The sequence below is a fragment of the Gymnodraco acuticeps genome, unplaced genomic scaffold (genome assembly GCF_902827175.1).
Source record: "Gymnodraco acuticeps unplaced genomic scaffold, fGymAcu1.1, whole genome shotgun sequence".
Classification (NCBI taxonomy): Eukaryota; Metazoa; Chordata; class Actinopteri; order Perciformes; family Bathydraconidae; genus Gymnodraco; species Gymnodraco acuticeps.
Genome location: NW_022991532.1, coordinates 208,217 through 222,750, shown reverse-complemented (window position 1 = coordinate 222,750; position 14,534 = coordinate 208,217). Strand labels below are relative to the sequence as shown.

Below are 14,534 nucleotides of genomic sequence, written 5' to 3'. Positions count from 1 at the left end.
CGCAAACATATTAGTTTAACAAAATCAGCATCTAAAATTGTGGCATAGATACGTTATTTTCCCCTGTGCAATTCTCCAAACCAGTCTCACATCTCACATCAGCACATCGTCATAAACAAATACCGGAAACAGACCGAAAAACCTTTTTTAAAATAAAATACTTTATTCCGAGTGTGCTTGCTTTTCTCTTTAAAAGTAATCACATAACGGCATTGTAATACACGGTTCGGCTGCATTAAATTACATATCTGCCGTAGTTCTCTATTTATAGAGCCCTGATGAGAAGACTTCTAGACAAACAGAAAGAACTGCCGCCAAAACTGAATGTGACGTGGATCATAAATATATCAGCAATTAAACAACATCTTACATTTATTTTCACACAATACGTCTCCTTGCAGTATCAACACTAATTCGGCTGACTTTTATATTTGATCCAATTGGTAGATAGGCTGTATTTACACCATAAAGGTGCACACCTGATATAAAGGGACACCTAGTGGTTAAAGCATGTTATTGAATTTCATTATTTTTATTATTAGATATTAATAGGATCCCTATAAAGTATATTCATTACTCGTTATTCTCTACTAATAGTTAATTAAAGACTGTATAAATGACTATTTGGCACATCCCTTTCAAGATTTCAAGATTTTCTAAGGTTTATTGACATATCATATTATACACAACTACGGTGTAGTTATGCAATGAATGAAAAACTTGGGTCGCAGGTTCCTCAACAGTGCATTACAAGACATCTATCAATATTTGTGTATACCTCCAGCAATGTTTACTATGTTGAAGCACTTATTTTAACTGATATTATATATATGTATTATACTCTTATAAGATGTATAGTATAAGAAATGTGCAGAATATGACAGTTTAATGGTGGAGGTACACACATATTGATAGATGTCTTGTAATGCACTGTTGAGGAACCTGCAACCCAAGTTTTTCATCTCCGACCTTGTCCAGTATTGAACAATCAATAAATAAAGAACACAGAATTATTAAATATAAAACACAGAATTTGTGTGATTATACTAAATGATTTACAAATAAACACCACTGCATATTTACAACTGTTACACATGCTGATGTAACGCAAATGTTTCCAACTTGGGATTAATAAAGTATATCTTATTTTAAGACGACCCGTTCAAATCCAGTTTTGGACAGTCTGGCTGCGTTTCACTTCGGTTAAATGGATTCCTTGCGTCCCTCACTTGCGTCGTTTCCCTGCGACTAGTCCCTCCCACCAGGGAAGCATGGAGAGACGCAAGGAAACCACGAGAAGCAGGGAATGAGTTTTAAGAGCAATGGGACGTCCTTTCCTCCGGAGCGTGACGTGATGACGCCGCACAGCTGATCGTCTGACAGTATAGGCTTGTTTGAGACGTGTTGCGGCTCGCCTCGAAAGTAGACGAGAATAGCCGATCGCAGCTGGGGGAGGTCTCAAAAAGCTCGCCTGAAGTCGGACAGCTCGGAGTCGGCTTCTTCATCTTCTTCTTCTTCTTCTCTCGGTTTTCTGGGGGATTGCAAACAACTTTAAGGTGCATACTGCCGCCTCCGGAGTCAGCTTGACTCGGTTTGCATTTATAAAGAATGTGTTTAATCGTTAATGTCAGATATGTAATAAGTAAATACATTTGTTCCTGCTCAAGATTAGATTCAACTTTATGTTATTGCACAGATTACAGGTACTGAGACAACGAAATGCAGTTTAGCTTCTAACCAGGAGTGCAAGAAGCAGTAAAGTGAAAAGTAATGTACACAATCTACAGAATAAATATAGAATGAATTGAATGATGAATAAACAGTGAAGGGTATGAATACACTACACAGCAGCCTGTGAGCAGTATGAACAGTATTAACAGTGTGTATGAATATGCTAAGATATATAAGTATGAAAACGGTAAGCAGTGCAAGTATAGTATAAAATATATACACTGAACAAAAATATAAATGCAACACTTTTGTTTTTGCTCCCATTTTTCATGAGATGAACTCAAAGATCTAAAACATTTCTATATACACAAAATAACCATTTCTCTCAAATATTGTTCACAAATCTGAAAAAAATCTGTGATAGTGAACTCCTTTGCCGAGATAATCCATCCCACCTCACAGGTGTGGCATATCAAGATGCTGATTAGACAGCATGATTATTGCACAGGTGTGCCTTAGGCTGGCCACAATAAAAGGCCACTCTGAAATGTTCAGTTTTATCACACAGCACAATGCCACAGATGTCGCAAGTTTTGAGGGAGCGTGCAATTGGCATGCTGACAGCAGGAATGTCCACCAGAGCTGTTGCCCGTGAATTGAATGTTCATTTCTCTACCATAAGCCGTCTCCAAAGGCGTTTCAGAGAATTTGGCAGTACATCCAACCGGCCTCACAACCGCAGACCACGTGTAACCACACCAGCCCAGGACCTCCACATCCAGCATGTTCACCTCCAAGATCGTCTGAGACCAGCCACTCGGACAGCTGCTGCAACAATCGGTTTGCATAACCAAAGAATTTCTGCACAAACTGTCAGAAACCGTCTCAGGGAAGCTCATCTGCATGCTCGTCGTCCTCATCGGGGTCTCGACCTGACTCCGGTTCGTCGTCGTAACCGACTTGAGTGGGCAAATGCTCACATTCGATGGCGTCTGGCACGTTGGAGAGGTGTTCTCTTCACGGATGAATCCCGGTTTTCACTGTTCAGGGCAGATAGCAGACAGCGTGTGTGGCGTCGTGTGGGTGAGCGGTTTTCTGATGTCAATGTTGTGAATCGAGTGGCCCATGGTGGTGGTGGGGTTATGGTATGGGCAGGCGTATGGTATGGACGACGAACACAGGTGCATTTTATTGATGGCATTGTGAATGCACAGAGATACCGTGAGGAGATCCTGAGGCCCATTGTTGTGCCATTCATCCACGACCATCACCTCATGTTGCAGCATGATAATGCACGGCCCCATGTTGCAAGGATCTGTACACAATTCCTGGAGGCTGAAAACATCCCAGTTCTTGCATGGCCAGCATACTCACCGGACATGTCACCCATTGAGCATGTTTGGGATGCTCTGGATCGGCGTATACGACAGCGTGTTCCAGTTCCTGCCAATATCCAGCAACTTCGCACAGCCATTGAAGAGGAGTGGACCAACATTCCACAGGCCACAATCAACAACCCGATCAACTCTATGCGAAGGAGATGTGTTGCACTGCGTCAGGCAAATGGTGGTCACACCAGATACTGACTGGTTTTCGGACCCCCCCCAGACCCCCCCATGTCACCCATTGAGCATGTTTGGGATGCTCTGGATTGGCGTATACAGCAAGAATTATATATTCGATTAAGAATAAGAGGATGCTTAGGTAAAGGGAGTCCATGGGAGCTTTGAACACAACTTAAAGCAACTTGAAATCTGGTGCTTTCTTTGTGGTATTGGTCTGTACACATACACAATCTCTAAATGATTTATAGCTTTTTTCTTGAGTAAAACAAATGTTTATGAACATTGCACTAAATGTTATGAACATTGCGCTAAATCAGCCTGCTAGTAACAAAGACAGGTATAGTTCTCTCAGTATCTCTTTCAGAGAGAATTGGTTGGACTGTAGCAAATACAATTTCTAAGCTGGTATAAATGTGGCATTCATTTTGTGTTGATTCAAAATTCTGATCTGCATCTATGCATGCTTAGACATTTTGTTTGGGGCTTGGCCACGGACTTTTGGTTATTCAACTCGTCTCTGTTTCTCTCTCATTTTTTTAACCTTTCTCTGAATTACAGCATATTATTTGCTTAATGTGCATTGAACCAGTTTATCGATAGGGTTGATGTCATTTGGTCTTAGGGAGGTGAACAGTTGTGTATTTTCAGCATAGCTATATCAATAATTGTGTTTCTGATATTTTCCAGTGCGACATATAGAAAGTGAACTGAACACAGGTGCCACTGCCTCAAAACCATAATCATAGCTTATGCTTTTCCTGATTTCCTTTTCCCCACACATTCATGCTGTGGCTGATCAACTATATTTATCTGTGCTGTCACCACCTTTATTCTTAATAATTAGCTCCCAATAGTGGTTCATGTTTAAATTCAAGCTTCTTAAATGTAGTTGGTGCTATAGCGTTGAAATATATATATGTATTATCAGCTTTTTATTGGAGCTCTTGTCTTAATTCTAAAGAGGAAGGAAAGATCACTCATAAGACTAAAGTCTTTGGAAAAATGAAGGGATTGAAAACATATTGCCGTTGTTTCACACCTTGTTTTTGCTGTGTGAAGAGTTTGACAATGTTATTTCATATTTGCAGAAAATGAAACATTCAAAAGTAAATTCAATTGTTATGTGTGGTTTCCTTTCAGGTGCTCAGTGCCGAGTCAGGACCGAGAAGGCAAAAGACCCTGAGGAGGAAGAAGAGGGAGTGGATCCTTCCTCCTGCCAAGCTCATGGAAAACACTGACTACCACACAAGAAATTCATTGCCAAGGTTTGATCCAAATATTATTTCCCACAATTTGCAGACACAGTCATTATAATTTGTCACTGGCAAAGTGCCCAGTTGGATGAGCTTCAATGTTCCAAAAAAAAATTAAAAAACTGGTTTTTGTCACGCCTTTGCCTGCAGTGAGCCAACCTGTTTCAACTGGTTTGAGTCCTCAGCTGTGCTGCTGGGTGATTTGGCCCTGGGCTGCAGTACAGGCTAAAGAGGTGACGTTTTAACAGAACGTTCCCAAGAAAATGCTGAGATAAGAAATAGGGAACATAGTGTACCAGTAACATCTGAGTGTATGTATTATTAGAGAAGCCACGCCTGCATTAGTAATTTATGAGTACAAATATGAGTGTACCCCAAGCAAACCTGTTATTAACGTTTATTTGTGCAGAGTGATACATATTTATTGCTATAAATTAGCGCTTGGCAACGATTACCATTTTTAATCGTGACTAATCGCATGATTTTCTTCAATTAATGCGCAAAATTCAATAATGAATTCAAAACCAGTGTATTGCGCACTTTTATTTTAAAAGCACTGCTACAGTATAACAAAAGTGCAATAACACTGTAAACAAATAATATGCTTTTTAACAGCAGTATTCCCTTTACACAGTAGCAGTTGAAATATTTCTTGTAAATCTCAACTTCAACATTAATTAATGTAATCAAATATAAATATAAAACCAAAGCTATGTGCCACTCATAGACTGGTGCCACTGCAAGGGCATTAACATTGTATCTAGTTAAAGAAAAACAAGTTACCCTCAGAGACCAGTGAGAAGAAAATTCAACTTTGCAGTGGTTACAAATAACTCTGGTTCTATCAACTCCGCTGTCTGGAAGAGATTTAAAATGTCCATGTTTCTGTCCTGCCACTTCTCTTCTGTTTCGGTTCATGTGAGCGCTGCAGCAGTCTTAGGCCCACCCCAAATGCTCTCATTGGTTGAGACGTGTAAAGACGCCCATCCTAAGCCAATACTGATCAACATCCCCCCTTCCTGTGACCCATGGTTTGTCTGTATGTGTATTCAGAGCCAGTGAGCAACATACTTTTAAAATAGTAATATTAATTAAAAAAATGTAATGATCAGCCCTAAGTAATTAATTTGTTAACTGTCAAAAACCAAAGTGGCTTAGGTTGAACGTCCTGCAACACTAATAGTGGACTGAACTTCAAGGTTTTGTTACAGTTTCAATCAACTCACTTTGTATTTTAGATTACATTACACTGGATATGGATGTTATCGTCCTGAATTAAATATTGCAAGATTCTTAATGGAACTCTGGTTTTAAAGCTTGGGTAGCCTTTGCAGACCATTTACATTCACAAAAACCTATACAACACACTACAGGAGAGGGAAACCTGAATAGCAAGTCCATGATTCCTCTGTCTGTGTTTTGTTGTCAGATTCACTCTGATAAAGACTTGGGAAAGCTGGTGGATTATTATCTCACTGGAGAAGGAGCTGACAAGGAACCCTTCAATCTCTTTGTAGTGGACCGAAATACAGGGTTTGTACGCATCACTGAATTACTGGACCGGGAGAAACGCCAATTCTACAATGTAAGTCTTTCTTTAAAGTTGTACTGTCCTGAAACCTGATGAAGACTGGGGGAGAATAAAGCTCACGTTCCTTCAGTCACAGAGCTTTACTGAATGCCACTAGCCTACCCTTGTGCATACAGTATATTGTTTTGAACTTTTGTTTCAGATCAGATCAAAAGAGGTTTATTGTCATTATACTTGATATACTATAGATGAGATTTGGTAGGCTTCTCTCTATGCATTTAAAAATAAAAACTAATAAATGTAAGTAGGGATTATAACAGTGATTAAAAACCGTTATAGCAGCAAAGAGAATACAAATAAAGAAGGCACTAGTAACGCCCAAATATTTCAGATGATTGTCAACGTTTTGTGCAAGCAGATTTGTAATATTAACGAAGCTTCAAATAAATGTAGTAATTAACCTGTATGTAAAGTTTAAACAAGGAGGTTACCTGGCATACATTCCCAGAGACCTTAAGAAACGCATTTGTGACAACCAAGCGTCATAGGGACGAAATATGCTTCCACATAAAAGTTTAGTTTAATAGGTATGTATATTAAGAGACCAGGCTTGGCACATGCACAAAACAGCAGCGATAAGAAAGTGCAGATGTGACAGCTGTGACATCCACAGTCAGGCAATTTACTTTTTTAAACTTTTTTAATTTTACAATTTAAGTCAATTTACTTTCTTCTAAACAAACCTGCTAAAACATGCTGCGAGAAGACACAGGATGCTCCGAAAAAAATCTAGTGAAGCAACATTGAATTGAGGTTTAGATGTCTGTATTCTATCTTCAAAGATCAATAGTAAAGTGTTTCTTCATGTAACTCATGCAGCTAACAGGGATCGCAAGGTTCAAAGACGGGAAGAAAGCAGAGGATGATGTCCCACTGACAGTCACGGTTCTGGACCAGAATGACAACACTCCTTATTTTGAGCTGCAAATGGGCAACATCACAGAGGAAAGCAAACCAGTAGTGTCACATTTTTGAACACATATCAGCTTGCTGCTGTAAGAGAATGATGGAAACAGTCAGAACTCAGAAATATGTTAAATCAGTAAAGCAACATTAAAAATAATAAAAGTCCTTTATTTAAAACGTATTTAAAATAATAAAGGATGACAAACTGCACTAAAAGTGTAGTACTTATTTTTCACAATAGCCCATACCTATAGTAACAAAACTCAACGGAAACGGGGAAACTAAAAAGTGATGCTGGGATCGAAAGCACTTGTTGATGATCGGGGATTATAAATTCTGCCGTAAATTGTATCGGCATATTTTAACATGTGATGTAATGGCATGATTCCTTCCGATAATATTGCAGATCTGCTGTAAACTAGCTAACGTAGCTAACCTAGCCATATATTATGAATATACTGACAAAGCACACAATTATGAAACAGGCTTACTCTGCCAACAGTGACAGTTGGACAACTTTATAATCCCCGAATGCCAACAAGCGCTCCGGTCCTAGCTGTGTGCATCACTTTTTAGGTTCCCCGTTTTCATTGTGTTTTGAGCGTCTTGCAGCATTTTTTTTTTCTTAAAGGTGGGGTAGGTAAATTTGAGAAACCGGCTCGAGATACACTTTTTGTTTATATTCCATGGAATGCTCTTAACATCCGATAGCAATGAATATTTTAAGTGCTTTGACAAAAAATCCATTAAAAAATATCATCTGTGGAAGCCGTAGTACTGTAAAAAGCACGACCAATCATCTGAGCCGGCCCGGCTTAAAATAACTGGATGGCCTACCTGCCTGTCAGCCTTCCATCTGTGCGCACAAATTTATCTCGTGCCCTCATTGGTCATGTGCGCGTTCATGTGTGTTGGAGGAGGGGCTCGGTAAGGAAGTGGCAGATTTTTTCCGGTTGTGTTTTTTCAAATTCTAGCGCACTAGAGCTGGTTTCTCCAAAATTACCTACCCCGCCTTTAAGCGTTTTTGTTTAAATGATATCATATTATAATATTTAATCTTTGATTAACTCAAAGTTAAACAAAGGCAAACACTGTATGTGAATACTAGCTGTGAACAGATTATCTGAAATGTTATGGTTTGTGATGTGCTGCAGGAAGCGTTGTTATGCAGATCAAGGGGAATGATAATGATGAAGCTGGAACAATTAACAGTGAGATCAGCTACAGGATCGTGAGTCAGGAGCCCGCAGGCACCGGTCACATGTTCACTCTGGACAGAAAGACGGGCCAACTGTACGTCAAAGAGGAAAACCTGGACAGAGAGGTGAGGCTTCTGGTCATTGTATATCAAACACATCTCACATATGTTGCAGAACCTTTCAAAAGAATAATACTTAATACAGAGTGGCTGCAAGGTGGTGCAGCCTTCTTTCAATTGGAAGGTTGTGGGTTTGATCCCAGCCCTTGCACTCAACATGTCAATGTATCCTTGTATCCTATCCCAAGATATTTTACCCAAGTTGCTCCCAACGGCAAGGCCAATGTTGTGTGAATGTGTGAATGTTTGCTTACTACTCTGTATGAAAGATGACTTGAAGAATTCAAAGCGCTTAGAGGGGTCGTGAATAAAGTGAAACATAAATACAGTACATTTACCATTTACCATAAAAGAGTTTGCAGCCTTAATCTCCTCAGGCAGGTTGTTCCAAAGCCAGGAGCCCTTACAGCTAAGGCTCTATATGCTTTGCGTTTCAATCTGTACCTTGGAACAACCAGCAACGACGCATCTCAGGATCTCAGGTTGTGGGAGTGGACATAGGGCAATAAGAGGTCTGATAAATACCTCCGGCAGCTATGCCTCTCAGGGCTTCTGAAAGGAAGCCAGGATTCGTGTGATGTGGTAATTTGTTCTAACCTGAGTAAATTCAAAAGCAGAGTTTTGATTAAGCTGAAAACGGGAGAAGGATTTTTAAAATGTATGCCAGGGAGGAGAGAGCAATCAAATGTACTGCTAATTTGGCTGGAACAACTGTTTCAAACTTTTATGGAGTAAGAAATAGTCTAGGTTGAGGTTTTGGTCGAATATCAAGACTTTTGCAGTGCTGAGTGATGGACTGGGACAGAGAACCTATGTGATGACTATTAATCTTTTAGCTGCAGGAAATCCACTTGCAGATGTCTAGAAGGCATTTTAGCAAGTAGACTGTGTTTTGATAGTTTCAGGGCCCCAGGGTTTTTACATAATTTGAATTAAGGCGGGATGAAAACTTTAGTTGGAACAAGATGTTCTTTGAAATTCAATCGAGGAACAATATACAGCAGCACTGTTTTGCCCTGAAGGTCTGACTCACCCTGCACAATATGATCACATGTCATCAGATAACAGAAGAATGTACCTGTTTTCCCTCCAACAGACTATTGACTTCTACAAACTGGTCGTAGAGGGGACTGATATGGGAGGGGGATCCAGTGGCCTAGTAGGGACAGGAACAGTGGAGGTCAAAGTCCTGGACATCAATGACAACATCCCCACCCTGGAAAAATCTGAGGTACACACACACACACACACACACACACACACACACACACACACACACACACACACACACAACACATACACATACACATACACACACACAGCAACCTATTCCATTACATCCTTACATTCTCAGGCACCTAGCTGCATTTTTTCAATGACCTTTTAAGGGTACATCCACAAACCAGGATACGGATGTAGTGTTGAACATGGTTAACGCTGTACACGTATACAAAAAAATTCAACAAAACGACTTCTGGATGTTTTGATTTATTTTGCTCAAAGTGTATTTACTCAAATACTGTACTTAAGTACAATTTGGAGATACTTGAGTATTTACATTGTATGCAACCTTGTACTTCTACTCCACTACTTTTATTTAATACCTTTAGTTACTTTGCAGATTGGATTAATGATTTGAAACATAATCAACTCTTAAATAAGACCTTGGAATGTGCCCAGAGTAAATCCACAAGCTACCATTCAGTATACAAAGTCATTCAAACTAGCTGCACCTTTACCAGCTTTGAGAACACTTGAATGCATCAATAATTATAATCAAAACATATTGAATATATTATTCTGAAATGGACCAATCTGCAGAATGACTACTTTTACTTTTGGTACTTTAAGTATATTTTGATGCCAATACTTTTGTACTTTTCCTTGAGTAACATTTTGATTACAGGACTTTTACTTGTAACAAAGTATTCCTACACTCTGGTAGTTCTACTTTTACTCAAGTACAATATCTATACTTCTTCCACCTCTGCTCAAAATAAGTATATATGTTCAGTTTTGGATGCAAGGTAAAAAGCAGACTTTAATGGACTTTGGTTGGAAAGCAATTGGTTGGAAAGTGAGGAATGCAAACCTGCAGTCTTTCTGCAAGAGGTGATGCTACTTGTTGCAAAAATAAGTTTGATTTAGGAGTCTATACAACAGTGAGCCTACTTGATGTATTACCTCCTTTAAAAAATAAGTCTAAAATGTGGGCTCTGTATTAGTAGAAAGAGAACATTAATAAAGCACGGGACAGAGGATATGGGTACTAGTTTCTTTACTGTTACTCATGCTTAACCACAACAGCATCAACTCCCGGGCATACACTTATTCTCTTAACATTGTGCGGCAGGAGTTTATATATCAGAACACACAACCAGCAAATGTTAGAGAGGCCCTGACTTTTATTTTGACTATATTGTTGGTCAGCTTGGGGGGGTGTCTCTCTTGACTGTTTACAGCAGCTGCACTGGATTTTGAAAACCACAAGCTCTGAAGGTGTGTGCTTTAAGCTTTTGGGCAATGACTATCAGTCATAGACACCAAATGTTTACGGAACAAAATGGTCTTAAGCTAACCACTTAATGTTTGTCTCAAAGTGCATCATATCTTTAAAATGAAAACTTTTCTTTAATTATTCCTGTCATTTTTAAAACTGCGACACAAAGCCTATTGCAGAAAAATGTATATAGCAAGTGAGGTGTGAGAGGCAGAGAATAAAGAGGGAGAGAGAACAAAGGGAAGAGGATATAGAGATGAATGAAAAGAGAGATGGTGTCTGTCGTGTGAGATGTTACCTTTACTTTAACGATTTAACTAAGCATTGACAACGTTTATTTTCAGACAATTTGGGATCATTGTATCCTTTTTTGCATGTCCAGATTGTGATTGATAATTATTGTTGATTTTTAAATTGATAATTTAACTGAGTTGAATCTGAAGACTTAGGGCGCATGGTGAAGCTCTTGGGTGCAATCCTTGTTGGTCCAAACAGTCCGGAAGCCATCAATGGAAAAAGTTATTATTAGTTTTAAATTCTAAATTATTAGTGCTGAGCAACAATGCAACTATTTAATCGCGTTTAATCGCATGATTACAAAAAGTAGTGTATTGCAAACTTTTATTTAAAAGTTACTGCATATATTAAAAGTGCAATAACATTTGGTCTGCAAACACTTCAAACAAATAAGGTACTTTTTAACAGTAGTATTCCTTTACACAGTAGCAGTTAAAACATTTCTTATAATCTAACTTCAACATTAATTAGTGTAAACAAATCAATTATAAAACCAAAGCTATTTGCCACTGCAAGTGGCATTAACATGTTATCTAGTTTGTTATGAAAGTTACCCTCAGTGATCATAAATCCTACTTTGCAGTGTTACAAATAATTCTGGTTCTATCAACTCCGCCGTCTGGAAGGATGTAAAATGTCCATGTAAAAGTTCAGTTACCTTTCTCCATGTTTCTGTCCCGCCAGCCCTAGTAAATATACACTGAATGTGTAATACGCACATTTCCTCAAGGCTCCATGGGCTTTTATTCTTTAACATCTACAAGCTAATGTAGCTTGTAGATGCTAATGTAGCTGTAGATGCTAATGTAGCTTGCAGATACTACAGTAGCTCTACACGCTATGTGACATTTTAACTGAAGAAGTAACATCAAGAAGGCTAGTATCCAGGGGTCAAGTCAAGGGGGGTTAAATTACTTTTCTATCTCAGCACTGAATCTTAACATCTGCCACATTATGAGAAGCAGCGTCAGTTTTTACGCAACAGATATCTGAACTTCATCCTCGGTGCTGTTTAATACAAAGTCTAGTCTAGTGCTGTCAAGTCCACTGCACTTAATTCAGTCCCCACAACCTCCTTTTTTTATGTGGATGAATGTATCTCTTTTCATTGTTAATTCGTGCTCCTCAAATGAAGACAAAAAAACAAAAGTATAAGCGATGTAAAACATAGCTACTGGCCTCTGCACTATGATGAGACCATGGAACATGTAGTCATATGTGGAGAGCGATCATGAACTGGCCTCTTTCCCCCCAAACCTATCGGTGGCCTTTTACTTCTGAAGAGTAGAATGCTTTGATAATAACTGGAAACATCAAAGCAAAAAAACACCAGTTTTGTAAACAGAATAGACACATAGCTGACAGTAAGACGTTGACACATATTGGTTGATCTAATGGTTTCGAATCATATTTCCTGTTTGCAGTACGATGGGGAAGATGGAGGAAAATGTTGCCGATGTGTTGTGGATGAGAAATCAAAGCTCTGGATAAAGACCTTCGACACTCAGACAACTGGCTGACTGTCTTCAAAATCACCAAAGGGAATGAAGATAACATGTTTTCAATTGAAGACGGACAAGGAAACCAATGAGGGCGTCTTGAAGCTGATTAAGGTATTTATGTGACTTTAACACCATTGTACTTTATTTATCACACTAACTGTAACAAGTGTTGAGTGGTGCCCTAACATTTGCTTGCTGCTTCGTATCTGTTCTTGTCCTTTCACTAAATTGCTTTTTACTCTACAATCCGGACCAACAGGCTGTGGATTATGAAGATGTCCAGAATCTTGAGCTTGGCCTGATCGTTACGAATGTAGCTCCTTTTGTGAAGGGTGGTCCTATATCAATGGATGTGGACGTCCAGATTGGAGAGGGTAATCCTATGGCTACTGGAGCGGGTGCTGGAGGTGGAGGTGGAGGCGGCGGTGGCGGAGGCGGAGCTGGAGGCGGCGGTGGCGGAGGCGGAGCTGGAGGCGAGCTGGAGGCGGAGCTGGAGGCGGAGCTGGAGGCGGAGCTGGTCCTGGAGGTGGACCAGGACCAGGACCAGGACCAGGACCAGGACCTGGACCTGGACTTAAGCCAGATGTTGGGGTTGGACTGGGTGGCGGGTATTAAGCCAGGTGTCAAACCAGGAACTAAGCCAAATGCACCGGCAAAGAGCTATCCCATTAAGATAGCAGTGAAAAACATTCCAGAGGATCCAGCATTCATTCCAACCATCAAGAATGTTCCTGTATCAGAAGATCCAAATGAAGCACCTAAAGAGGGAGTGATCACAGTTTTGCTGCTGTCGATCCAGACACAGGGCTACCAGCTGGAAGATGTCAAGTAAGTCATCCTGCAGGAAACATTACTTTTACCACTCATTTACCATGTTCACCATCTTAGTTTAGCAATTTAGCATGCTAAAATGTGAGAATTAGCAGTATCCCAAAGTACAGATAGAGTTGATGGGGAATTTGATTTGTTTTACAGTTATTTGCTTTAAATCACCCAATTAACATTTTGACTTGGTGATGATGACCCAATAGTTTTCAAACCATACCACTCAAAACGAAGTCTATCAAACTAATGGTGGCGTTATATGATAAGTAAGGGGATGACCACATTAATGCTTAGTTCGGAACAAAGACTTGTATAAAAACGTGTTAAAATTAGCAGCAGCTTGCAATTCTTATGTTCTGCAGATTTCTGAAACATTAAACACGTGACAAGACAAGAAACTTCAGTTTTTCTGTAGCTGGATATAATTTATTCCATCAAGACAAATTGTTGAAGTGAATATCCTTTTCCTCTGCCATTTCTACCGTCTCATGAGGTTCTATTTGACTTGACCAGTTGACTTCCCTTTGTCCTTAGTTTAGCTAGTTGTCTCCTCGCTTTAGCTTCATACTTACACACATAATTCTCATCAATAAAGTGATTACGTGTTTTTCCCCAAATGTTGAAAGTATTACTTTAACCAAATTCTTCTTCTCCTTCTTTGGTTTACTGTATATTACTTATATTAATATTTTTGTTTATTTTCCTACTTATTTTTTCCTAGTTATGCCAAAGCCTTAGATCCAGAAAACTGGTTTACCATCGATGAAAAAACAGCTGAGATAAACTACAACAGAGGTACCAGACAGAGAGTCACCTTTGTGGGGTGAATGGTACCTACATTGCCAAGATCTGGCGATCACAGATGGTAATCCACTATTTACTACTCTACTTATATTAGAATATGCTGTTATGCACTCCAGTCTTTGTACTGTTGGATTTACTAAACTGTTGTCATCCTCAGACATGCCACCAAAGACCGCCACAGGAACAATAGCCATTCAAGTCCTGACTCCAACGACCACTGTCCCACTCTGACCACCACCCACAGCACCCAATGCACTGATGAACAACTGTCTATGTTACTGCATTTGATGAGGATGCTAATC

General features: G+C 39.5%; 1 protein-coding gene across 1 annotated transcript; it reads left to right on the top strand.

Annotated features, from left to right (window-relative positions):
• The first annotated feature begins 8,146 nt into the window (after positions 1-8,146).
• Positions 8,147-12,621, top strand: LOC117533407 (desmoglein-1-gamma-like). The gene is made up of 3 exons (XM_034197114.1): positions 8,147-8,310; positions 9,401-9,535; positions 12,526-12,621. The coding sequence occupies exons 1-3, from the start codon at positions 8,152-8,154 to the stop codon at positions 12,619-12,621; spliced, it is 390 nt and encodes a 129-aa protein (XP_034053005.1). The 5' UTR covers positions 8,147-8,151.
• The last annotated feature ends 1,913 nt before the right edge of the window (positions 12,622-14,534 follow it).